This window comes from Ostrinia nubilalis, chromosome 30 (assembly GCF_963855985.1).
Source record: "Ostrinia nubilalis chromosome 30, ilOstNubi1.1, whole genome shotgun sequence".
Classification (NCBI taxonomy): domain Eukaryota; kingdom Metazoa; phylum Arthropoda; class Insecta; order Lepidoptera; family Crambidae; genus Ostrinia; species Ostrinia nubilalis.
This window is the reverse complement of record NC_087117.1, coordinates 1,209,909-1,236,317: the sequence shown is the minus strand read 5'-3', so window position 1 is coordinate 1,236,317 and position 26,409 is coordinate 1,209,909. Positions and strand designations below refer to the sequence as shown.

Here is a 26,409-nt window from a genome sequence, read left to right as displayed (position 1 = left end):
CTTCCAGGCTGGAAGACGTAGCGTGGGCAGGCCTCCTACTAGGTGGACCGACGATCTGGTAAAGGTCGCGGGAAGAGCCTGGATGCGGGCAGCGCAGGACCGTGCATTGTGGAAAACCTTGGGGGAGGCCTTTGTCCAGCAGTGGACGTCATTTGGCTGAAACGAACGAAAGCATTTCTATATTCCCTAAAGCTAAATTGCCACATTGGATGCGTTCTACGGTCAGGTCAAAGTGAACGCAGCCCGCATTATGTTTGAATAGCATTGTCGGTGTCAATACAGCTGGAAACATTGAATTTTCGTATAGATCCAGTTTATTATGTAACTTATTATTAGTACCGTTTGATAGAGCTCGTGAAGCACTTTCAAGCCGAACGTCCACCGCCGGCTAAACTAAATGAAAACTAAACTCAGTGAACTAAGCTAAGCTAAACTAGAACTAAGTTGTCCGTCCACCAATAAATAAGCTAAAACTACGTTAGTGATGGTCAGTTTGTGCTAGAACGTCGAGTTAACCGAGCTAAGTTAGTTCCACTTAGCTGGGGCATTTCTCGTAGCTTAGCTGGCGGTGGACGCACATGTATGAACTATGCGAGCTAAGCTAAACTAACTTAGTTAGGACGTTTGGCTTCAGGATCAGTAACTAGTTTTTTGATATCTTGTATTCGAGTGAGATCACTTATCGTTTCCACCCTGTATGGTCCGGACCGCTGACCGCGTCTAGTGTGGCAAATTCTTTAAAGTATATATTCTTCTGATTAAGTTTATAGTCAGTGGTCGTGTTTCATTCAAGTTTGGTTAAAAAGTTGCATAGGTGGGAAAGGGAGGTGGGGGATTAGTCCCGTTAAAAATATTTATGAGGCTGCGAACCAAATCTGGTGACAATGATAATGAAATGTCTTTCTTACCTTATAGAACTGTATCAGCTCTTCCTTTGTGATCGTATTTAGCTGTTCTACTTCCACTCGCGGCCTGTCAAAGTTGTACACCTGAGGAATAAAATACATTATTATTATCTATTATTATAATTTATTGTTTTAATGTAGACTTTTTGTAATCTGCTTTTTGCAGAAACTGATAAACAATATAAACTGACCTGTGTACAACTGATATAGATCATTCGTTTCATCCACTCGGCCGCGCCCCAGCAATGTGTGGTCCCGGTCGCGCGGGGTGCGGGGAGTGTGGTCCGAGCAAGCCGTAAGGCATTACTGTAGTGTGCGTGTGCACTCATGGAGCATCAGCGTGTACCGATAACACTCAAACATTCGCGGAAGAATGGTGGGACGCGTCCGAGTGGATGAAACGATCTATATTAACTGACCTGTGCAGTAATCTCGCTCCATAGCTGTGAAGCGCGGGTGGACATTCGCTTAGGCTTCTCTAACTTGTGCGCTGCGAGCGCGGCTCTGTGCTTTAGGAATTCCTCGTCCGTCATCTTTTCTAAGTATTCCTGTGAAACAGACAGTAAGTATGACAGTAACTTAGATATGACAACTTTAATGGGAAAAACAATACAAACTTCTACTTAGAAAAAATATCTTCCTGGTACAAATTTTATTAATTTTGTTGTACTAAATAAAGGTCGCAATTACTTATATTACAGTATTCTGTAATTTTTCTCTTATTGTGTGTAGCCTATCTACTGTAGCTGTAACCTACGTCATTATTATGACACCACAGCTCACTATATTACATCTTTATTATGACACCACAGCTCACTATATTATGTCACTGCAGCTTACTATACGTCAGCCTACCCACCTGATCGCCCTTTACGCAGGCGGGCTGACGAAAGCTCTGTAGTTCACTATACGTCATTGCATCTCACTATACGCCATCGTAGCTCACTATACGTACAGCTCACTGTACGTCATCTCAGCTTACCATACGTCACCATAGCTCACTATACGTCACCGTAGCTCACTATACGTCACCGTAGCTCACTATACGTCACTGTAGCTCACGATACATCACATGTAACTAACTATACGTCACCGCGGCTTACCAGTGAGCCCTGCAGGAAGGCTTCGATCCTCTCCTCCACGAAGGCGGGGTGACGGTCACTCTACAGCTCTATACGTCACCACAGTTCACTTACCAGTGAGCCTAGCAATGGAGGGAAGTCAAACTTTAACTTCGAACTCCTCCTATGTTCTTCAGATTAATTTCGTTGCGGGTCCAATGACAGTTTAACTTTCCCCCGGGACAAACTTGACCTTCATTGGTTGGGTTATTGGCGGTCAAGCTGTAGATCCTGGCTACACAGGAGTTGCAGCGGTGGGAACGAGAGGTGGGAATAGTCCCGTTACCAGTGAGCCCTGCAGGAAGGCTTCGATCCTCTCCTCCACGAAGGCGGGGTGGCGGTCGCTCTGCACGATCACCCTTAGCCCCTGCACGCCGTTGGAGCGACGTACGCCGCTGAACACGATGTAGCCGAGTTGCTCCTGGAGAAAAATGAGGGTATTTTAGAGTTAGTAAATAAATAAGTTATTAATGTCCTTGGACATTATACATTGCGCCATTTAGTTCCAAATTAAGCAAAGTTTATACTAAGGGAGGTTCTAAACAAGGATTCATCCTTAAGTGTCTAAAAGCTGCTATACTTCTTCTTCTTCCTGACAAGGAAGCTGCCCGGGTCCTAAAAGACCAAGTCGGAGTGTCTACGCAAGCAGCGATGGTGATGATTAATATACTTAGTCCTGGACAGTCTTGTGATAGCATAGGAGAACGCAGCTCCCCCCAGGAAACCTAAGTGTCTAAATGCGAGGGCACCCTGACTTAAGTCTTGATCATCCCCCTCCCCTTTCTAGACAGCCCCCCCTGTACCATCTGTCTTGCTCCTCCCGTCTAAAGGCCGGCCTCCGAGCACTTAGAATTTTGTCCAATGACCCCAAGCTATCTTTATCGCTCGCGCGTAATCATGTTGCTGTCGCGCTCGGACACTCACTGCGGCCGCCCGTCGCACAGTCGCGACTGAAATATAATTACGCGCGAGCGATAAGGATGGGTAGCTTGGGGTCATTGAACGAAATTCTACGTGCTCAGCGACCAGAATAGTTACCCACTGGACCATCTGATTTGCTCCCTATCCTGGGCCAGATTATCCCCCTAGTAGATCGACCCCATCCCCATCTAATTAGCCACTTCCCTGGGCTAGATTGCCTCCCCTCTGGTTGCCTCAGAAGCTGGGTACACATGGGTTGGCCATGAGTGATGAAGACGGTGCTTTTTTCTCTCTCTGTCTCTGTCAGTTCCAGGTCATGAGAAATCGCTTGAGGTCCCTCCTGGATATGTATTGCCAAATGGCCAAGAGTGATGAAGACGGAGCTTTTTTCTCTCTCTGTCTCTGTCACTTCAACCGCAAGAGTCATCTCTTCAAACCCTGATGATGCTGCTGCGCTCACCTTGTTCCGAGCAAGCTGAAGCAAGGCTTCGATAGCGTCTCCGTCTGTTTTGGCTCCTGAATCCAGCTTAAAGCCGACACTAGGTAAATCAGAGCTCCTGCATTGCACTCTAAATGACCTGCTGCTGCCCTACCTTGGTCCTCAGCACGCTGAAGGCTGGTTCCGATAAGGTCTGCGCGAGCAACTCCAGCGCGGCGTTGGGGCGCGTCGCGCGCACGCCGCACGAGTAGGACAGCGACGCGCACGACGACTTGTGCACGCTGTTTGAGGGCCATGTACCACGGGCATGTCTTCTGGGCATGAGGGAGGAAGAGCAAGGCAGCCGTCCGGTCCCTAGAAACTTGCCTTATGTGTCGCTTTTAAGTTTCTAAGCGCAGAAGACCTAAAAAACTGAAAGAACGCAGCTCCCCAGGAAACTTGTCCTGAAGTGTCTAAATGGGGTCACCCTGCCTGAAAAGTGTGATTATCCCCCCCTTTTTTAGACACCCTATGGGTCATCTCATTTGATGCCCTCCCTGGGCTAAATTGCCCCCCCTGGTTGCCTCAGAAGCTGGGTTCACCCTTTCTCCTGGATATCTATTGCCACATAGACATGAGTGATAAAGACGATGCTTTTCTCTCAGTCTCTGTCACTCCAACTGCAAGAGACATCGCTTCAGACACAGATGATGATGCTATTCTCACTTTGGTGGCTCAAGGAAGACTCTAAAAGCCCCCTATCCCAATCAAAAAATCACCAATACCTTGGTCTGCGTCTATTTTGGTTCCTGAGTCTATGTTAAAGCCATCAGTGAGTCACCAAGCCAGATTGGGCTGCCTTTTTGGGACTTTCAGTCGTTCTTTGTAGGTATCAATCCCTGATGATGCTGCTGCCCTACCTTGGTCCTCAGCACGCTGAAGGCTGGTTCCGATAAGGTCTGCGCGAGCAACTCCAGCGCGGCGTTGGGGCGCGTCGCGCGCACGCCGCACGAGTAGTACAGCGACGCGCACGACTTGTGCACGCTGTTTGAGGACCATGTACTATACGTCTAGCCTTCCAGATATGAAATGGGAGGATGATTAAGGCAGCTCCATCTGAAAACCCTTCCATAAGTGTCTAAAAGCGGGAGACCCTGCCTAAAAACGGATTATCCCCCCTTCTCTGGCTGCCCCCCCCTAAACCAACTGATTTGCCTCCTATCCTGGGTCAGACTACCCCCCTGTACCGTCTGACTTTCTCCCCCCCTCTGGACTATCTGATTTGCCCCTCTCCCTGGTCCAGACTACCCCCTTGGACCATGTGATTTGCCACCTCCCTGGGCTCGATTGCCCCCCCTCTAGTTGCCTCAGAAGGTAGGAAGCTAGGTAAACCCTTCTTCCTGGATTTGTATTGCCAAATGGTCAAGAGTGATGAAGACGGAGCTTTTTTCTCTCTCTGTCTCTGTCACTCCTAGCGCAAGTCACCTCTTCAGAGTCTGATGATGATGATATTCTCACTTTAGTAGGCAGCACGCTGAAGGAAGGCTCTAAAAGCCCCCTATCCCGTCTGGCCAGCATGGGAAGTGTAGACCAAATCCTGCGTTTGCTTTTGGTAACTTAGAGAGGGTCGTACTCCTGCATTGCACTCTAAATGACCCCTTGATGATGCTCTTACCTTGGTCTGCGTCTATTTTAGTTCCTGAGTCTATCTTAAAGCCATCAGTGAGTCACCAAGCCAGATTGGGCTGCCTTTTTGGGACTTTCAGTCGTTCTTTGTAGGTATCAATCCCTGATGATGATCTGATGGTCTCACCTTGGTCCTGAGCACGCTGAAGGCTGGTTCCGATAAGGTCTGCGCGAGCAACTCCAGCGCGGCGTTGGGGCGCGTCGCGCGCACGCCGCACGAGTAGTACAGCGACGCGCACGACGACTTGTGCACGCTGTTGGAGGGTCATGTACCGCGGGCATGCCTTCTGGACATGAGGAAGGGAGATCAGCTGATCACCTGGAAACCCTTCCTTAAGTGTCTAAAAGCAGGGGACCCTGCTTAAAAAGTGTGATTATCCCCCCTCTTTCCAAACTGCTATGTACTACACTACACGCCTAGCCTTCTAGACATGGGGGGGAAGGGGAGCATAGGAAAGCTCACGCATCTAGAAACTCTTTCTTAAGTGTCAAATAGCGGGTCATACCTGGGGAGGGCTGCTGCACCCTGGAAATCCTTCGCCAAGTGTCTAAACGCCATCGCGGGTTCTACCTAGTACGAATCTGATTCACCTCCCCTAGGCCAGCTGCTATCTCCTTCTTGTCAGATTGAGCCCCTGAGGGGGGGGGGCAGAAGAGGGCAGCTACCCTTCCTGGAAACTTTTAACCTTCTAACCAAGGTTCAGACTGTCCCCCCTTGGTCAGACAGGCGTCCTTTGCTCCATAAGTAGGTTATGCCCATGCTTCTAGATATTGTTGCTCGTGGTTACGTGACCAGATTTTTCTCTTTCTCTCTCTCACTCCAACCGCAAGAGATGTCACTGCAGGCCCTGATGATGATGCTGGTCTCACCTTGGTTCGTAGCAAGCTGAAGCAAGGCTTCGATAGGGTGGGTCTGCGTCTATTTTGGCTCTTGAGTCCATCTTGGAACTATCAGTAAGCCAGAGATCCTGCAGTGGAGACTAAGTGACCTGATGCTGCAGTCTCACCTTGGTCCTCAGGTATCAATCCCTGATGATGATCTGATGGCCTCACCTTGGTCCTCAGCACGCTGAAGGCTGGTTCCGATAAGGTCTGCGCGAGCAACTCCAGCGCGGCGTTGGGGCGCGTCGCGCGCACGCCGCACGAGTAGTACAGCGACGCGCACGAAGACTTGTGCACGCTGTTTGAGGACCATGTTCCACGGGCATGCCTTCTAGACATGAGGAAGGGAGATCAGCTGATCACCTGGAAACCCTTCCTTAAGTGTCTAAAAGCGGGGGACCCTGCTTAAAAAGTGTGATTATCCCCCCCTTTCCAAACTGCTATGTACTACACGCCTAGCCTTCTAGACATGGGGGGGGAAGGGGAGCATAGGAAAGCTCACGCATCTAGAAACTCTTTCTTAAGTGTCAAATAGCGGGTCGTACCTGGGGAGAGCTGCTGCACCCTGGAAATGGTACTTAGAAACCTGCCTAATATTACACATTTTTACGTGTCTAAGAGCGGGGACCTAAAAAGACACATTTTCACTGACCTCTGCTCATCAGAAGAACGCAGCTGCTCTCTCTTGAAGCTCTAAGTGTCTAAAAGCGGCCTATACCTAGTACAAATCTGATATTAGCCAAACTACCAGTCTGCTTGCTGGGTCAAGGGAGCGGAGCTCCCCTTGAAAACTATTCTATGCACATCTGATTTGCCCCCCTCTCTGGGTCAGATCGTCCCCCTCTAGATTGATGATGATGATGGATGGTGTTCTGGGTGGCTTCCTTGGTAGCTTCTCATAGCATCTGCCTCTATTAAAGTTCCTTAGTCTCTCTAGGAACCATCAGCAGCTCTCACAGTAGACTAAATGGCCTCTGTCTTCTGTCTTCGGACCTGATGATGATCTGATGGTCTCACCTTGGTCCTCAGCACGCTGAAGGCCGGTTCGGATAAGGTCTGCGCGAGCAACTCCAGCGCGGCGTTGGGGCGCGTCGCGCGCACGCCGCACGAGTAGTACAGCGACGCGCACGACGACTTGTGCCCGCTGTTTGAGGGCCATGTACCACGGGCATGCCTTCTGGACATGAGTGGGGAGGGAGATCAGCTGACCCCCTGGAAATGGTACTTAGAAAACTGCCCAATATTACCTACTCTTAAGTGAGGGGGAAGGGTAAGGCGCTGCCTTACCTGGAGACCATTCTTTAAGTGTCTAAAGCGGCTATACTTCTTCTTCTTCCTGACAAGGAAGCTGCGATGGTGATGATTAATATACTTAGTCCTGGACAGTCTTGTGATAGCATAGGAGAACGCAGCTCCCCCCAGGAAACCTAAGTGTCTAAATGCGAGGGCACTCTTACTGAAGTCTTGATTATCCTCCCTCCCTTTTCTAGACAGCCCCCTTTTACCATCTGTCTTGCTCCTCCCGTCTAGTCAGACATTCCCGCTGGAACGTCTGATTTGCCCCCTAGATCGACCCCATCCCCATCTAATTAGCCACTTCCCTGGGCTAGATTGCCTCCCCTCTGGTTGCCTCAGAAGCTTTTTTCTGTCTTTGTCTCAGTCAGTTCCAGGTCATGAGGAATCGCTTGAGGTTCTGATGCTGCTGCTGCTCTCACCTTGGTCCGAAGCACGCGGAAAGGAAGGCTCTAAAAGCTCCCTATACCCTTCTGGCCAGCGTGGGAAGTGTAGACCACATTCTGCGTTTGCCTCTAGTAACTTAAAGGGGATCGTGCTCCTGCATTGCACTCTAAATGACCTGATGATGGTCTCACCTTGGTCCGCAGCACGCTGAAGGCTGGTTCCGATAAGGTCTGCGCGAGCAACTCCAGCGCGGCGTTGGGGCGCGTCGCGCGCACGCCGCACGAGTAGTACAGCGACGCGCACGACGACTTGTGCACGCTGTTTGAGGACCATGTACCACGGGCCTACCTTTAGGATATGAGGAGAGGCAGTTGCCTCTCCCTAGAAACTCTTCCATAAGTGTCTAAATACGGGGGATCCTGTCTAAAAATCTAACTATCTCCCCCATTTCTAGACAGCCCCCAGGGGTAGTCCATACCCCATTTGGGGAGGGAAGGTGCCCCCCTGGAATTGTTCTTAAGTGTCTAACTGCGTCTTCCTCTCACTGGCCAGACTGATCCCTTCTCCTGGTGTCATCTCCCCTCCAATGGCCAGACTCCCCCCCTCCTCCGCTAGACTGCTCCCTGCTAAGCAAGACTGACCAACAAATGAGCCATACTCTTTCTCCCCGCCACTGTTCACCGTTGCTCCATCACGTATTGGCGGGTATTGACACATGGTCATGAGGACAGAGGTTTTCTCTCTCTCTGTCACTTCAACCGCCAGAGTCATCTCTTCAAACCCTGATGATGCTGCTGCTCTCACCTTATTCCGGAGCACGCTGAAGCGAGGCTCCAATAGCGTCTGCGTCTATTTTGGCTCCTGAATCCAGCTTAAAGCCGACACTAGGTAAATCAGAGCTCCTGCATTGCACTCTAAATGACCTGATGATGCTGCCCTACCTTGGTCCGCAGCACGCTGAAGGCTGGTTCGGATAAGGTCTGCGCGAGCAACTCCAGCGCGGCGTTGGGGCGCGTCGCGCGCACGCCGCACGAGTAGTACAGCGACGCGCACGACGACTTGTGCACGCTGTTTGGAGGTCTATGTACCACGGGCATGCCTTCTGGACATGAGGAAGGGAGATCAGCTGATCACCTGGAAACCCTTCTTTAAGTGTCTAAAAGCGGGGGACCCTGCTTAAAAAGTGTGATTATCCCCCCCTTTCCAAACTGCTATGTACTACACGCTTAGCCTTCTAGACATGGAGGGGTAGGGGAGCATAGGAAAGCTCACGCATCTAGAAACTCTTTCTTAAGTGTCAAATAGCGGGTCGTACCTGGGGACAGCTGCTGCACCCTGGAAATGGTACTTAGAAACCTGCCTAATATTACACATTTTTACGTGTCTAAGAGCGGGGACCTAAAAAGACACATTTTCACTGACCTCTGCTCATCAGAAGAACGCAGCTGCTCTCTCTTGAAGCTCTAAGTGTCTAAAAGCGGCCTCTACCTAGTACAAATCTGATACTAGCCAAACTACCAGTCTGCTTGCTGGGTCAAGGGAGCGGAGCTCCCCCTTGAAAACTATTCTCTACACACATCTGATTTCCCCCCTTTGGATCAGACCGTCCACCCCTCTGGGTTGATGATGATGATGGATGGTGTTCTGGGTGGCTTCCTTGGTAGCTTCTCATAGCATCTGCCTCTATTTAAGTTCCTTAGTCTTTCTAGGAACCATCAGCAGCTCTCACAGTAGACTAAATGGCCTCTGTCTTCTGTCTTCGGACCTGATGATGATCTGATGGTCTCACCTTGGTCCTCAGCACGCTGAAGGCCGGTTCCGATAAGGTCTGCGCGAGCAACTCCAGCGCGGCGTTGGGGCGCGTCGCGCGCACGCCGCACGAGTAGTACAGCGACGCGCACGACGACTTGTGCACGCTGTTGAAGGACATGTACCACGGGCATGCCTTCTAGACATGAGGCTGATCACCTGAAAACCCTTCCTTAAGTGTCTAAAAGCGGGGGACCCTGCTTAAAAAGTGTGATTATCCCCCCCTTTCCAAACTGCTATGTACTACACGCCTAGCCTTCTAGACATGGGGGGGAAGTGGAGCATAGGAAAGCTCACGCATCTAGAAACTCTTTCTTAAGTGTCAAATAGCGGGTCGTACCTGGGGAGAGCTGCTGCACCCTGGAAATGGTACTTAGAAACCTGCCTAATATTACACATTTTTACGTGTCTAAGAGCGGGGACCTAAAAAAGACACATTTTCACTGACCTCTGCTCATCAGAAGAACGCAGCTGCTCTCTCTTGAAGCTCTAAGTGTCTAAAAGCAGCCTCTACCTAGTACAAATCTGATACTAGCCAAACTACCAGCCTGCTTGCTGGGTCAAGGGAGCGGAGCTCCCCCTTGAAAACTATTCTCTACACACATCTGATTTCCCCCCTCTCTGGGTCAGATCGTCCCCCTCTAGGTTGATGATGATGATGGATGGTGTTCTGGGTGGCTTCCTTGGTAGCTTCTCATAGCATCTGCCTCTATTAAAGTTCCTTAGTCTCTCTAGGAACCATCAGCAGCTCTCACAGTAGACTAAATGGCCTCTGTCTTCTGTCTTCGGACCTGATGATGATCTGATGGCCTCACCTTGGTCCGCAGCACGCTGAAGGCTGGTTCAGATAAGGTCTGCGCGAGCAACTCCAGCGCGGCGTTGGGGCGCGTCGCGCGCACGCCGCACGAGTAGTACAGCGACGCGCACGACGACTTGTGCACGCTGTTAAAGGTCCATCTACTACAAGCCTACATCCTGATCGTACGTAGGAAAGGCAGGGGAGGGCATGCCCCCTCTAGAAATGGTATGTCACTAGAAGCGCAGGTGACCTAAAAATTAAAGGAAAGCAGTTCCCGCTCGCACGCTGTTTGAGGTCTATGTACTATACGCCTAGCCTTCCAGATATGAGATGGGAGGATGAGTAATAGGGTGTCCCGTCGTTGTATGGGAAAAATTTTTTTTTGAGCTACGGTTACGCAAGAGGTATCAAAAGTTGCGTTTTGACATATAGATTACGATTAGCATTAAATTTAATGAGATATCTGTCATCTTGAGGCCTCTACCAGTCCTTAAAAAAATTTTAAATTGCTATTTTAGGGGTTCCTAACATAAACTATTAATAATACAAAAATAGCGTTTTTATGAAATTTGAGGGTACACAATGAGTCACAGCAAAGTTTAAAATAGTTTAAAAACCAATAAATCCATAAATACTTTCAAAGCAGAATTAGCTTTTTGACCAGAATTAGGCATTTACGCGCGCGATTTTAATGTACTCCTAATTAATCCATGGGTCAGCCAAGATATCGATTTAATTTGAGGATACACAATTCCCTTCTCACAGCAGGTTAATAATTTTATTACGCTATTATAAAACAATGATTGGCATCTCTAAGTGGAAGCTAACAAAAATGGCAGTCAATTTTAGAAAATCAACCATAACTTGAAAACCATTTGTCCGATAGCATTACTTTTTTATTTAAATGATAGCTCTACGTGTGCGCTTGATATTTTGTGGTATAAGTTGTATCGATAAAATCAACCTTTAGTTAGTAATTAAAGGAAAATTGATTTTTTTTACATTGTTGTCATACTACTTTTTAAATCATTTTTTTACAAAATGTCTTATACTCTACTTAAAGTTTTACACAAGCCAAAAAAGTGTATTAAATTGTCTTTAATTTGATATATAACATGTATGCGTTTCATAACTAAAAATATATTTTTACTTTCCTTGAAGTTCACCATTGGTAAAAAACTGCGTAGACAACAAAAACTTCAGCTAGAAAGTGTATGTAACGTACATAAATGTTATTTATATTTAATAGTATGCTAAAACTATTTAACATGTCAATTAGTATTCTGTTTAAATATAATATTATTAAGATTTTTGGCTATGTAGTTTTTACCTGAAAAAAATCAAAAAGTATATTACTACCATATATTGCTAAATTTTTGTTAAATTTATGCTAAAAGTATGTAATATTATAACAAAAAAGTGAGGTGCGATACCTTACAGCAATAAAACCTCATCAGAAATAATACCAACAGCCTCGCCGAAGGAGTAGAAAATTTGAGAAAAACAAGTCAAAATATGAATTCTGCTAGTTCGAACCAAACCTATTCCTCACTGGAAACAGTCTGTCATTGCCTGCAAATCATATCTTAGGGTTCAACTGCCACTGTTATTACAAAATAAAATGAAATAATTGTGAAAAAAATATAATAGATGACAAAAAGTGAAGGGCTGATTAAGTGATTTTTTGAGACATAAAAATGCCGGTAGAGCCCTTGAGACATTATTTTATATTTTTTTAATTATTTTTACGGTAATCTACATCTTACGACGCAACTTTTGTGGGGTCTTGTGTAGCGAAAATATAAAAAAAGATATTTCGGGACACCCTAATGAGTAAGGCAGCTGCCCCATCTGGAAACCCTTCCATAAGTGTCTAAAAGTGGGAGACCCTGCCAAAAAACGGATTATCCCCCATCTCTGGCTACCCCCCTAAACCAACTGATGTGCCCCCTATCCTGGGTCAGACTGCCCCCCTGTACCGTCTGACTTTCTCTCCCCCCTCTGGACTATCTGATTTGCCCCTCTCCCTGGTCCAGACTACCCCCTTGGACCATGTGATTTGCCACCTCCCTGGGCTCGATTGCTCCTCCTCTGGTCGCCTCAGAAGGTAGGAAGCTAGGTAAACCCTTCTTCCTGGATATGTATTGCCAAATGGCCAAGAGTGATGAAGACGGAGCTTTTTTCTCTCTCTGTCTCTGTCACTAGAACTACAAAAGACATCGCTTCAGACACAGATGATGATGCTATTCTCACTTTGGTGGCTCAAGGAAGACTCTAAAAGCCCCCTATCCCAATCAAAAAATCACCAATACCTAAGTCTGCGTCTATTTTGGTTCCTGAGTCTATCTTAAAGCCATCAGTGAGTCACCAAGCCAGATTGGGCTGCCTTTTTGGGACTTTCAGTCGTTCTTTGTAGGTATCAATCCCTGATGATGATCTGATGGTCTCACCTTGGTCCTCAGCACGCTGAAGGCTGGTTCAGACAAGGTCTGCGCGAGCAACTCCAGCGCGGCGTTGGGGCGCGTCGCGCGCACGCCGCACGAGTAGTACAGCGACGCGCACGACGACTTGTGCACGCTGTTTGAGGGCCATGTACCACTGGCATGCCTTCTAGACATGAGGGGGAAGAGGAAGGCAACTGCCCGGTCCCTAGACACTTGCCTTGTATCGCTTTTAAGTTTCTAAGCGCAGAGGACCTAAAAAACTGAAAGAATGCAGCTCCCCAAGAAACTCGTCCTGAAGTGTCTAAATGGGGTCACCCTGCCTGAAAAGTATGATTCTCCCCCCCTTTTTAGACACCCTCTGGGTCATCTCATTTGATCCCTCCCTGGGCTAGATTGCTTGCCCCTAAGTGTCTAAGCGTGGGTCCTACCTAGTACAAATCCGATTTGCTCCCTCTCTGGTCAAACTGCGCCCCCTAGGGCAAACTACTCCCCTCCTTGGCCAGCTTACCCTCTAGTTAGACCGCGTCCCTCTCCTGGGCCATACTGTGTCCCCTTCCTTGGGCCTCATATGTGCACAGCTGACATATGAACTGTGCACATAGATGTAAACTGATCTGCGCGCAAAGATGTAAACTGATGTGTGCACATAGATGTAAACTGATCTGCGCGCAAAGATGTAAACTGATCTGTGCACATAGATGTAAACTGATCTGCGCGCAACTGATCTCAACCATCCTGTGCTGTAGTCTCGCCCCAGGTTGATTAGAGAGTGTCGTGCTCCTGCATTGCACTCTCAGTGACCTGATGATGCTGCTGCCCTACCTTGGTCCTCAGCACGCTGAAGGCCGGTTCCGATAAGGTCTGCGCGAGCAACTCCAGCGCGGCGTTGGGGCGCGTCGCGCGCACGCCGCACGAGTAGTACAGCGACGCGCACGACGACTTGTGCACGCTGTTCGAAGTCTCCCGCATGTACCATACACCTGTGATTTTTTAACTAGATTTAGCAATAGGCTAGTTTTGTAAAAACAATTATTAGTCCGTCATGTTTAATATCAAAAAATATTGGACACGTCTATTTTTAACTAGCGGCCGGCCGCAACTTCATACGCGTGGATCCCGTTTTACCTCCTTAGGGGTTGAATTTCGTAAAATCAATTCTTAGCGGATGTCTACACACTATAAGGAACCTACCTGCCAAATTTCAAGTTTGTAGAAAGAAAGAAAGAAAATACATTTATTTGGCACACTAGAACGACAAATTACAGAAATTAATACGTTAAAAAAATGTTATAGTTTCTGAGATTTCGTAATGAGCGAGTTAGTCAATCAGTGACTTTTCGCCTTAATAGATAAAGAAGATAGATAGATTTTCAATCAAACAAATAATTACAAAGATAATATGATGCATTAAAGTTCCGCGCCACGTCACAGTTTTGAAACCTTTAAATTTTATCCCTTTAAATTTTCATTATTTGGAATGTGTCAAGTATTTTTGATAAATTAACTGACGGACTAATGACCGTTTTCACCATTAATCCCTAATTTTATACAATGTGACCCTTATGGTAACACATAACAGGCATTTTGTTTTCATAGGGGTCACTTAAAAATTAGGGATTGATGGTGAAAACGGGCATAATTCTCTTGCTTTTTTACCCAAGAAACATCTTAAGCTCCAATTCGTGTCAAATTTAAGTGGAAACAGGACACAGTATGTAAATAATCAAATATCTCACCTTTTTCTAGTTCAATTTCTCTATGCAGCAACAGTTGTTGTGCTAGCAAGGGTGTAGCATCCTTCGGTAACCTGAAAGTTAAATAATTACAAGGATTAGAACTATCCCTGAGGATAAAAGTGTAGTTAATTTATAGTACACAAAATCCTGAAAATATTTGACTGGCATAACAAAAAAGAAGGTTCTTATACCAGGATAAAAAATATCCCCAAGGATGAGTGTAGTTAATCTACAGTAACCAAAATCCTGAAAATACAGACAAAAACAGAAGGGTACCAGGATAAAAAATATCGCCAAGCATAGAAAGAAATGTGAAGTTCATCTACAGTACTACACAAAATCCTGAAAATATCATACGCCTTGTTGACAGGCAGACCAAACAGAAGGTACTTATACCAGGATAAAATTTATCCCCAAGGATAAAATGTATCCCTAAGGATAAAAAGTTTAATTATTTAATCTACAGTTATACTTCTTCTCAGCACTTGCCAAATGTTTGTCTCGAAGCGCTGGTAGGGCAAAAAAAGAATGAGACATGTATAGGCTCCTTAAGAGCATTTGACGATTTTCAAGTACTAATTTAATTAAACTAAACAAATAAAGATAATATTGATTGATTACTCACTTGCCCTCCAACATGTCAGCTACCTTCAGTGCCCTCTCGCGGTTGATGTTTCCGTACATCATACCTTCAATGTGGACTTTCTTCATCATACGAGCCGCGAAGTCGTCTAGCATTTCTGGAGTCATGCCTATGGAGGATAAAGATAGAATAAATAAATATCTTTGGACAATTTCACACAGCACCATCTAGCCCCAAAGTAAGCAACTAATATGCTTGTGTTATGGGTGCTAGCTTAACGGATATACTACATACAGGGTGAACACGGTAAGTGATCTCACTCGATTATTTCTAAACTATACAAGATATCTGAAAGCTGGTTATCCTGAAAGTATTTCACGAGCTCTGTCTAACGGTACCTATAATACTTTACTTAATAAAATGGATCTATTAAAAAATTCAACGTTTCCAGCTTCCATACTAAATGTATGGAATGTTCCATACTAAGAGTAATTGATACCGTTTGAAAAAGCTCGTGATGCACTTTCAGGACCAGTAAACAGTTTTTCGATATCTTGTATAGTTTAGAAATAATCGAGTGAGATCACTTATCGTTTCCATTCTGTATAACTTACGCTCAGCCGCCTCCATGAGTTGACAGCGGGTCCATACCACGTCTGATAAGCAGAGAGCCTGTTGGTACACCGCGTGCTGTAACAAAATGGAAATATTATTAGTATGTTGGCACTTTCCAGGGCGCTTATACACGTCCCAAATAGCTTGCCCTACCACCGCTTGTGTTGTTGTGTGTGTGTGTTACTATAGGGGTCACTTAAAGATTAAGGATTAATAGTGAAAACGGGCATCAGTCACCTTTTTCAGTCCAATAGATCGGTACATCGGTATTAAAATAAATACATATTTAAAATTCATTTATATTGTTTATGTAGGCTTCTAAAGAGTACTTTTACACGTCCCAATTATATTTTGATTTACCAGAGACAAATCAAATCAAATCAAAATCAAATCAAATATAACTTATTTTCATTAAATAGGGTTTCACAAAGTGGGTGTTAATAATATTACATTTTTAAGTTATTGTACTTATGCCTATTTAGCCATACTTAATTACAGCATGCAAATGGATTATTTGGCCGTCACTCTCCACGCTGGCCGAGGTTGAAGAATAGACTCTGTAGGAATCACACGACCAATATACTTCTTTTTCTTTACTACTTCTTTTTCTTGCTTTTTTAAAGCAAACTTGCAAAACAAGGTGGACAAGACTTAAAGGGAAAGCCGCTACCAACCGGTCAATCTGGAAATCATTGGGAAAGGCCTATGTTCAGCAGTGGACGTCCTGTGGCTGCAATGATGATGATTGACGATGATGAAACTGTTATACTACACTCGACATCAAATAAATCGCACCTCCCAGAACAATCACTTTCAAACGTATGCATCCCCACTTCCCACCAATATTGGCACCATTTAAAAGCCTAGTTCTAAAAACTTTATTTCATTTTTACCCCAAAAATGTGTCTTTAGAAGGATCCAGTCACTTCTTCAAAAAATAGGTAGTTACGCTTGAGCCAACTTTTATGGCTATAAAACTGTTAAGTTGGGATTAATCGCTATCCATCTGTTAAAGAGGACACGTGAGATCATTATTTGGTTTTATAACCATAAAATTTGGTCTAATTAACAGAGCTCACTTTGGGCTCACCTCTGGGATCACCAGAGGTGAGCCCAAAGTGAGGTCTGTTTTCAAGTCACATTTATGGTATATGTTAATCATGTATTAAGAAATCAAATGTGTTTTTCTTTAAGGATATTTATTGGGTTTTCAAATAACACCAATATTGTTGGGGCACCATGGTTGTGTCAGAAGAAAATCTTTAAAGTTCGCGTGGCGGAAGGTGCGGTTTATTTGATGTTGAGGGTATGTTAAACTCCCCCAATGATTCCCATACTACATCGGCAGCGGCGTGTATCCAGCGTCTGCTACCTTTATGAGGTCGTCGGTCCACCTTGTGAGTACACTGACCTGGTAAGGCTGCTCCGCCTCGAAATTCTTGATGGCGCGGACGTGGTTCTCCTTCATGATGTCGAAGCGCTGCGGATCAGCCTTGAAGTGCACCATCTGGTCGATGATCTTTTCGAGAAGCACGTGCTGCTTGTCGTCGTAGCCGTCTATGGTTACCTGCCGAAAAAACGATGAAATTGTAACTTTATTAATAAAAAGTTATACCCTAGTTGAACCCTGAAAGTGACGTTTAACTAAAATAGAGAAACACAGGTCTCTACTCTACGCGACATTTTTTATTTTTAGAATAGCGGCCGAAACGTCAAACCGTGAGTACATTATGTCGTCGTTTGCCTCTCTAACTGACGTATCTGAATTTTTTTTCGAAACTGAGTTACCTACACCATCTTAATCAATTTTGCAAGACGAATTTTGCTAAATATCAGTTACGTCAGTTAGAGAGGCAAGCGACGATGTAACTCATATAAAAAATGTCGCGTTGAGAGACCCGTGTTTCATTATTTTATTTGAAATGAAACGCGAAAGTTTAAAATCTTTCCAGTAAAGTTTATTAAGGAAATGTCACTTTAAAACAGTGTTCAACTAGGATGTAACTGTTTATTAATAAAGGGGTACAGGTCTAGCGCAGAGGTATGGGAGAGGTGACATAATGATGACGTGATGGAGCATACAAGTCTGAAGCACATCTGAAGTTTCGCTGACGCTTGACGTCACAAAAACACCCTCTCATGCCGCGCCCATACCTCAGGCACTATTTCCGTAATTTGATATCACAAATATTTACACATATTGAAAATAATTCCGGGCAATATTCTTAAAATTTTCAAGCCATATTGCAAAAATTCTAAAAGTCCGGGCATAATTGCCAAAGTTTCCAGTAGGCCTAAGATGCGCCCCGCGATAAGCGATTATCACGGATTACTAATGTTTGGCCAAAAAACGTTTCCCAAATTGTCACATCGCAAACAACGTTTCGCAAATTTTCATTTGGCAAATTCTCATTTGGCTAAACAACTTATTGCAAACTTTTAATTCGCAAATGTCGTTTTTGGCATATTATTGTTTAGCAAATTATTGTTTGGCAAAGTAAGTTTTGCCAAATGTTTCATTTGGCAAAAATATTTCACGATAAACTATTTACAAAATAATTTGATTGTCGCATAGAATGGACTACAAATTAGCTTGTGGTTATTATTTTGTTTAGTGGGTAGATAATATAAAATTTGTTCTAAATTAATTTTCATATTTTATTCTTTTTATCGAAATTTCCAAATGATTCATTAAACAATAGAGGTGATTCTAGCGCTCGGCGGCCGCTGCCGCGGCACGCTTCGCTCGCCTTCGCGCGTTAAGGGTCACTGTTCTAACCTAACCTAACCTACTATTTTCTGCGATACCTACTTTCTGCAACCATACTATTTTCTGCAATCTCTTTGTTTTACATAAAATTCTTGTGAAAACCATGATCATCTGCCTTATGCTTTGATTTGTGGGTAACGATGGGTAAGTATGTGAAGTGTCAATTTGACCAAACAAATTATTTGGGATATAATATTTGGCAAAATAAAACATTTGCTATATAAACATTTGCCAAGTAAAATTTTGCCAAATGATAATTTGACCAAATGAATTAGTTGCGAAAATTACAGTTGCTAAAAGTTCATTTGGGAAATGAAACTTTGGCGATAAGTTGTTTGCGAAGTGAAATTTGGCGAAAAGTAATTTGGCCAAACGGAAGGATACCGATTATCACGCTATTTTATCGATTTTGCCCATACATTTTGACGTCGATAAAAGTTATCACGCTGCGCATCTTAGGCCTACAGGCATGCCAAATTTTCCAGACAATATTGCCAAATTTCCCGGGCAATATTGCCAAATTTTCCCGAGCAACATCCCTTATTTTCCCAGGCAATATTGCCAAATTTCCCAAACAATATTGCCAAAATTTCCGGGGAAAATTGGCCAAAGATCCCGGGAAATATTCTTAAGATACCCCAAGTTCCCAGGCAATAATACCTCCACTACTTACGCTAAGACCACACTTGGCGTTTCCCACGCTCCACCGTAGGTCCGCCAACTCTGCGGCATAATTATGCGAATTGCTGCAAGGCGTCACGGAGGAGCAACACCCATACAGATGTCAGATTGCAGTTGAGAGGATCCGCGTAGGCTAGCTGATATCAGACACCAGCAACTAAGGCAGTGTCTACTCAGTCAGAAGTAACTAGCTCATTTGTCACTTACGGTGTCAGACACCAGTGCAGTGGTTAGACTGGAAGGCTGTGTCTATGTCAGACGTCAATATATACAGTACATGTCAGTATCTGATGATGTCAGATACACGCCTCAGTCTCTACAGTGGTGTCAGACATTAATATAGAGAGCATCCGCTTCGTTGTCTTGACAATGTCAGATACCAGTAGACCAATAGGTACACGATGAGCCTGTATCTACGGTGGTGTCACACACCAATAAAGACAGCATGTGTATCAGTGTCTCGTTATGTCAGACACCAGTAATAACTCGATGAGCCTATCTCAGTGACCAGTGATGTCAGACGTCCAGTCATTAGTCTCACACGGTGTCAAACACTAGCAGTAACATGATGATCCGGTATCAGTGTCAGACACCACCCGCTGCAGTGAGCCCAGCTCAGTATACGGTGTCTAGTGATGTCAGACGTACGCTCACTACTTACTCTGGGTGTCAGCCGTGTGCTCACTTGTTACCAAGGCTCAGTGTCTAGTGATGTCAGACGTTGCGTCGTTTATCTTACACGATGTAAGACACTAATATATTCAGCACCGATCTCAGTATCCTGTGACGTCAGACACTGCTACTTACGCTGAGCCCACACTTGGCGTTTCCCACGCTCCACCGTAGGCCCGCCAACTCTGCGGCATATGCAAATTGCTGTAAGGCATCCCGAAGGAGCAACACCCATACTGATGTCAGGTTGCAGTTGAGAGGATCCGCGTAGGCTAGGGGGCTGGAAACAAATAAATATTGTTGAGGCCAAATACAAAAAGGCCAGCGCGGCGAAACTTGCGACAAAAAAGCATGAAAAAGAAAAAACTACACGTTACCTATGCGTCTTTAACTTGAATCAAAAAGGACTAAAAGCGCTTTCACATTTAGGCGATTTAGCAGGGCGACAAATGCGCGATAGAGGCGCTGCCGAAAATTTCATACTATGTGACAGAGGATACATGCCTTCACATTATAAAAACGCCGCTGCTGCGCTGCTGTCGCGCTTCTTACGCCCTAATGTGAAAGCGCGCTAAGCTTCAGCCAAATTAACGCGTTCAGAAAGCGTCCACGATAGCGTGCACGGTGGCGATCATTGCGCGTGCAAAGTTGCACTGTTGCGTTCGCGTTCATCTAAATAGCAAACGCGATCCGACCGCAGCTGAATCGGACGCCGCGGCCAATGACAGCTAACGAATTCATCATTATCATCATTTCAGCCATAGGACGTTTTGTTGGTGGTGAGGCTTGTTCTAAGTCCGCCTGGCTAGCTACCACCATCTTACCTAAGTCTGTCGCCATAACAACAATGTTAACAGCATTGTTGTGTTCCGGCAGTTAGAGGTAAGATAGCCAGTTCCTCCGTGGTTGAGGATTCCGGGTGAGACTCGCTTCCACCTTCGGCTTGATCGTCACTTACCATCAGGTGAGATACAGGTCAAGAGCTTCCTCGTTGTGGATAAAAAAAACGTCCATTGCTGAACATAGGCCTCCCCCAATGATTTCCACAATGGCCGGTTGGTGGGAAGGCGCTGGATGTAGGCCGCCACCAACCGGCCATTGTGGAACGAATTCATTTAAAAGATTTCTGGAACTACTGAATAAATTTTTATTTAGTCCTAAATAAATATTTATGTTGTAACTCATAATATTATGTACTCACCTAACCAGATCGAACGTGAGGATGGCTTTGGGCAGGTGGAATTCGTTGTCCCTCTTGAACCATATCCTCATCATAGGCGTATCCTGGACAAAGAAGACAATAAAGCATTAATTTATTTGGTCAAAGTTATGAAATAATTGAAAAAATATGATATTTTCTATTTTACTTAAAACTATGACTCGTGATCGTGATTATTATTAATCGATAGTTTAAATGGGGCCCTAAATAACAATTTGATCGATTAATATTAGTCGACTATTCGTTATTATCCACAGCATTGGTTACCTAGCTAGAAAATATTCATAAATATTGTCAAACTAAAATCGATAGTAACTATAATTTTATCCAAAACTGATTGTTAGAGGGGTGAGGGTTGCGAATCGATTAATTGCGCGCCCCACCATTCTTCCGCGAATGTTCGAGTGTTATCGGTACACGCTAAATGCTCCATGAGTGCACACGCACACTACAGTAATGCCTTACGGATTGCTCGGACCACACTCCCCGCACCCCGCGCGACCGGGACCAGACATTGCTGGGGCGCGGCCGAGTGGATGAAACGATCTATATTCAATTATCCAGCAACACTATTTAGCTATTAGTTCAGCAGCTATTTTTGTGACTCACCTTGATGATGGCGGGCGCTATGACGTCCAGTGTCGGATCGTCACCGGTCTCCAGCTGTAGACGTGACGGTATGAACTCGTTGGGAGGCGGCATTCGGAGGTCCGGGTTCAATTTTACGGACCTCCACTCCTGTGGAATTTGATGATTTTTTTATTGATTACTAGCTGATACGGCGAACTTCGTACCGCCTATGTTCATCAGAAATAATGTAGAATTCTAATGGTGAAAGAATTTTTCAAATCGCTCCGGAAGTTTCGGAGCCTATTCAATACAAACAAACAATAAAATCTTTCCTCTTTATAAAATGTAGATGATTACCAACAAGACAAGACAAACACGGATACAAGATACTGAATTATTTATCAGGGAACATCATAAATAAGATTCGTTCGTTTTCACCAAGAACGTCCACTCCTGGACAAAGGCCTCCCCTAAGGTTTCCTTAAGTTTTGTTTCTGTCAACTGTTTATTGACTACATTTCCCTATTAGACTAAGAGCTAGTGAACGCCAGACCTACGTTATTTTATAAAGGCTGAAAGTTTGTCAGCGCATGCTCCCAACATAGCTAAGAACCATGGCCAAACATGAAGTTTGGGTCATGGTGGCTTTGGCAGACAGACGGTACTAAAGGTGTGTAAAATACCAACTTAATTACGTCAAAGTATAAAGGCTGATTTTTTGATATTTCCTTCAAAATGTTATTAGAAATGACGTCATTAATTGACAGACACCTACCATGGTGGCAGCCCTTAGCCAGACACCTTAAAGTTCACGAAAATGTAGTCCTACTTACGTCATACTATAAAAGCTGATATTTACATAAAATATTTGAACTATCATTTGATGAAGTTTCCTCATCAGCCAGACACTTCTGATGGTTCCTTCGCCTTGCCAGACAGCTTTTACGGTGGCTGAAAGTGCGAACGCGAGGCACTATAATTATTGTTTTTTGTACTTTTTCTTAAGTTGCTCAAGTATTTGAGTCTGTAAATCATCATTTCATGTTGATGAGCTGATGATGGAAGGTAAGTACAACTCCTTAAGGCTAAGGTAATCCCTAATTTTAAAGTGATTACCTCTGAAAGTTGCCTAGAGTAAAGTTCTTAGCAACATTATCACTACATGTGTTAATGCTAATGTTGCTAAGAACTTTACTCTAGGCGTTTAGCAACTATTTTGAAGATAAAATTTGTGGCACCACATTTTCCGCGCATGTAAATTCTAGTGAGGATTTGGGGGTCCTAATTCAATATAGAATTGTTATAGTATTATTTGATATCATAAATTTGATTATACTATGCATAGTAATAGATATATCGTGATGGTTTAGCTGGAAGGATACTATGCAGCGCAACCACTTTCAATAACAATCACAACGAAATCTGTGACATATTTTTTTTAATAGGACTAGAATTTTATAGACATATCGATTTATTTTAGAAACTTACACTAGACTAGTTAAATCAAAAGTAGTTCCGCCAGGGAGCATGACGTGAATTATCCTACAACTCCTAAGCGTTAAGGAGTTGCACCTTCCATCAACATGGGATGATGACTAGCTGATGCAAACACCCAAATAACTTTAGAAACCATACTTGTATAATAATATACTGGTTAAAGAATTGTCCTCCAACTCCTAAGCCTTAAGGAGTTATACTTACCTTCCATCATCAGCTCATCAACATGAGATGATGATTTACAGACTCAAATACTTGAGTAACTTAAGAAAAAGTACAAAAAACAATATTTATAGTGCCTCGCGTTCGCACTTTCAGCCACCCTAAAAGCTGTCTGGCAAGGCGAAGGAACCATCAGAAGTGTCTGGCTGATGAGGAAACTTCATCAAATGATAGTTCAAATATTTTATGTAAATATCAGCTTTTATAGTATGACGTAAGTAGGACTACATTTTCGTGAACTTTAAGGTGTCTGGCTAAGGGCTGCCACCATGGTAGGTGTCTGTCAATTAATGACGTCATTTCTAATAACATTTTGAAGGAAATATCAAAAAATCAGCCTTTATACTTTGACGTAATTAAGTTGGTATTTTACACACCTTTAGTACCGTCTGTCTGCCAAAGCCACCATGACCCAAACTTCATGTTTGGCCATGGTTCTTAGCTATGTTGGGAGCATGCGCTGACAAACTTTCAGCCTTTATAAAATAACGTAGGTCTGGCGTTCACTAGCTCTTAGTCTATATAGAAAATAAGCTATTCCAGATTTAAATGATAAAATCGGTACTCACATTAATTTTGGATTCTTCGATATCCTCCTGCAGATATTTGGTCCCGTACCACGGTTCTGTTTGTGTGCATTTATCGCCGAAGCATCTGGAAAAAAAGGCTGTTTTAGAGAAAGAAAGAAATAAGGAAAAAGTGTTTATTTGGCATTAAAGGCTAAGGAAAAAGTTCTAACAATTTTCTGGACAATTATAAGATGAATGCAGAACAAAAATTTGCCCAAATTCAGCTTGATGATGTCAGACAACAGCAGTGCCAGGTACTCCTCCTACGTTCTTCTGATTAATTTCGTTGCGGGTTCAATGACAGTTTAACTTTCCCCCGGGACAATCTTGACCTTCACTGGTTGGATTATTGGCGGTCAAGCTGTAGATCCTGGCTACACAGGAGTTGCAACGGTGGGAACGAGAGGTGGGAATAGTCCCGTACTACTATGTTTGACCCCAGCTCAGTGTGTGTACAGTGCCGTCAAATGTGATATCGATGTCAGACGCCAGCAGTTATTCCGTGGGCCAATGGAGTTTGACGTGTGCCTACATGACGCGCAAGGTGTCAGACAATAACATCACCTGGCTTAGTGTTCGGCGATTAATAAATGAGAATTATATGGTGTCAGACACCAATCTAGTGGTGTCAATATTGATTGATTGACCATATAATTCTAGCTAAGTACCTAGTCGTCGTCGGTACTTAGCTATTGTGACAGACATCAGCAGCAGTCCCGTAATCCCGGCTCAGTGAACTGTGTCATTCGGTGTCAGACACGTAGCAGTATCAGCAGTTGATTGTTGATGTCAAACATCACTTACTTGGCCACGACGCCCACTCTAACGTTTTCAGGCACTAACAAGGCGAGTAATTCTTCAATCAGCTCTGGCCGCCATTCCGTCATCAAGTAGTACGCGCTTAGAACGTCTTCCATTGGGAACTCCTGGAGAAGAGAAACATCTATGGTTTAGGTATTATTACATCATCATCAGTAGGCCTAAGATGCGCGCCTCGATAAACTTTTATCGACTTTACACGATAAAGCTCGATTCACACATACCAGTGAAGCCACAGTTCCGTCAGTGTTCGCTCAGAGGTGGAATTGTGTAAAGCATTCGTTATCATTGGACAGTTCATAAAGTACGATTATTCTGTTAAACGCTTTGTTTAACTGACTTTATCGTACGTTATGAACTGTCCAATGATTACGATTGCTTTACACAATAGGGATGATGACTGGGTAATGAAATCGAAATTCTATTTAGTCCGTCAGACAGATAATAAAAAAAATTTGGACACATTTTTAATTTTTTTTCATAATCGAATAATTACAGTATTATATTGAGTTGAAATGTCGCGTGGACATCACCTGTATAAGCCTTCCATGAAACTTGTTTATATTTGTGGCCAATAGATGTCACTGTATTTTGAGGGAAAAAAATCAGGACACCGCGGTTTCGGACTGAGTAAAAATTCTACTCAAGTGTGACGTAACGCGCCATTTCAACTCGATGTAGCACTGTTATTATTTAATTATGAAAGAAAATAAAAATATGAGTAATATTTTCTAATTATGTGTCTGATGGACAAATAATTGAAATTTTGTTATCTAGCCTCCATTTTGCAACAAACAAAATCTTTTCAAAGTAAACATAGACAATACAAGCTAAGCTATACCATAAACTAACAATGTTGCCAATGTAAATGTACAATATACTATAATATACTAACATTATCCGACGTTGAAAAATCAGCCCTCAATAAATTAGAGAGTCATGTTCCTCAGTAGAAACTAAATGAGCTGATGATGACGTCTACATCACCATCATCATCATCCCAGCCACAGGACGTCCACTGCTGAACATAGGCCTCCCCCAATGCTTTCCATGTTGCCCGGTTGGTAGCGGCCTGCGTCCAGCGCCTTCCTGCTACCTTTATGAAGCCCAAAGTTGCACAGCGTGCTATGGAGAGGGCTATGCTCGGTGTTTTTCTACGAGATCGAATCAGAAATGAGGAGATCCGTAAACGAACTAAAGTCGCTGACTTAGCCCGACGGATTAGCAAGCTGAAGTGGCAATGGGCAGGGCACATAGTACGCAGAACTGACGGCCGATGGGGCAGCAAGGTTCTGGAGTGGAGGCCGCGTACCGGAAGACGTCTACATACCTGCAGTAAATGCACGTGTCCCGTGACCAGGCTCCGTGGTTCGAGCGCGTCTTTGAACCGGAACTCCATGGCCATCAGGTCACGCTGCTCTTCCCATACCCACCGCTGCGGGCCAGCCGCTCGCACCATTGAGATGTACTGGAAAATAAAAGGGGATCACTAAAGCCCGGTCTGCGAGCACGTAGAATTTTGTCCAATGACCCCAAGCTACCCAACCTTATCGCTCGCGCGTAATTATGTTGCTGTCGCGCTCGCACACTCACTGCGGGCGCCCGTCGCACAGTCGCGACAGCAATATAATTACGCGCGAGCATCAAAAGGCATCTGGGATCACTGGGGGAATAAGGGATCGCCAGGGGAACATGACATTTTTAATTGAGTGGGAATGGGGGACTAATTTCCCAGATTCAGCGCTGCGGGCCTGCCGCGCGAACCATTGAGATGTACTGCAAACAAGAACA

General features: G+C 44.4%; 1 protein-coding gene across 1 annotated transcript in view; it reads right to left on the bottom strand.

Annotated features, from left to right (window-relative positions):
* The window catches only part of LOC135086145 (insulin-degrading enzyme), a 50,722-nt gene that overhangs the window by 5,333 nt on the left and 18,980 nt on the right, over nucleotides 1-26,409 (bottom strand). Inside the window, exons 11-24 of the mRNA XM_063980947.1 lie at nucleotides 25,949-26,086; nucleotides 24,604-24,725; nucleotides 23,800-23,884; nucleotides 21,551-21,679; nucleotides 20,924-21,006; nucleotides 19,858-20,002; nucleotides 17,011-17,166; nucleotides 15,599-15,674; nucleotides 15,027-15,153; nucleotides 14,402-14,472; nucleotides 13,488-13,645; nucleotides 2,313-2,447; nucleotides 1,325-1,453; nucleotides 909-989 (exon numbers count right to left, since the gene is read on the bottom strand). Coding sequence (XP_063837017.1) covers nucleotides 909-989; nucleotides 1,325-1,453; nucleotides 2,313-2,447; nucleotides 13,488-13,645; nucleotides 14,402-14,472; nucleotides 15,027-15,153; nucleotides 15,599-15,674; nucleotides 17,011-17,166; nucleotides 19,858-20,002; nucleotides 20,924-21,006; nucleotides 21,551-21,679; nucleotides 23,800-23,884; nucleotides 24,604-24,725; nucleotides 25,949-26,086 — 1,635 coding nt within the window. The remainder of the gene's footprint in view (nucleotides 1-908; nucleotides 990-1,324; nucleotides 1,454-2,312; nucleotides 2,448-13,487; nucleotides 13,646-14,401; nucleotides 14,473-15,026; nucleotides 15,154-15,598; nucleotides 15,675-17,010; nucleotides 17,167-19,857; nucleotides 20,003-20,923; nucleotides 21,007-21,550; nucleotides 21,680-23,799; nucleotides 23,885-24,603; nucleotides 24,726-25,948; nucleotides 26,087-26,409) is intronic.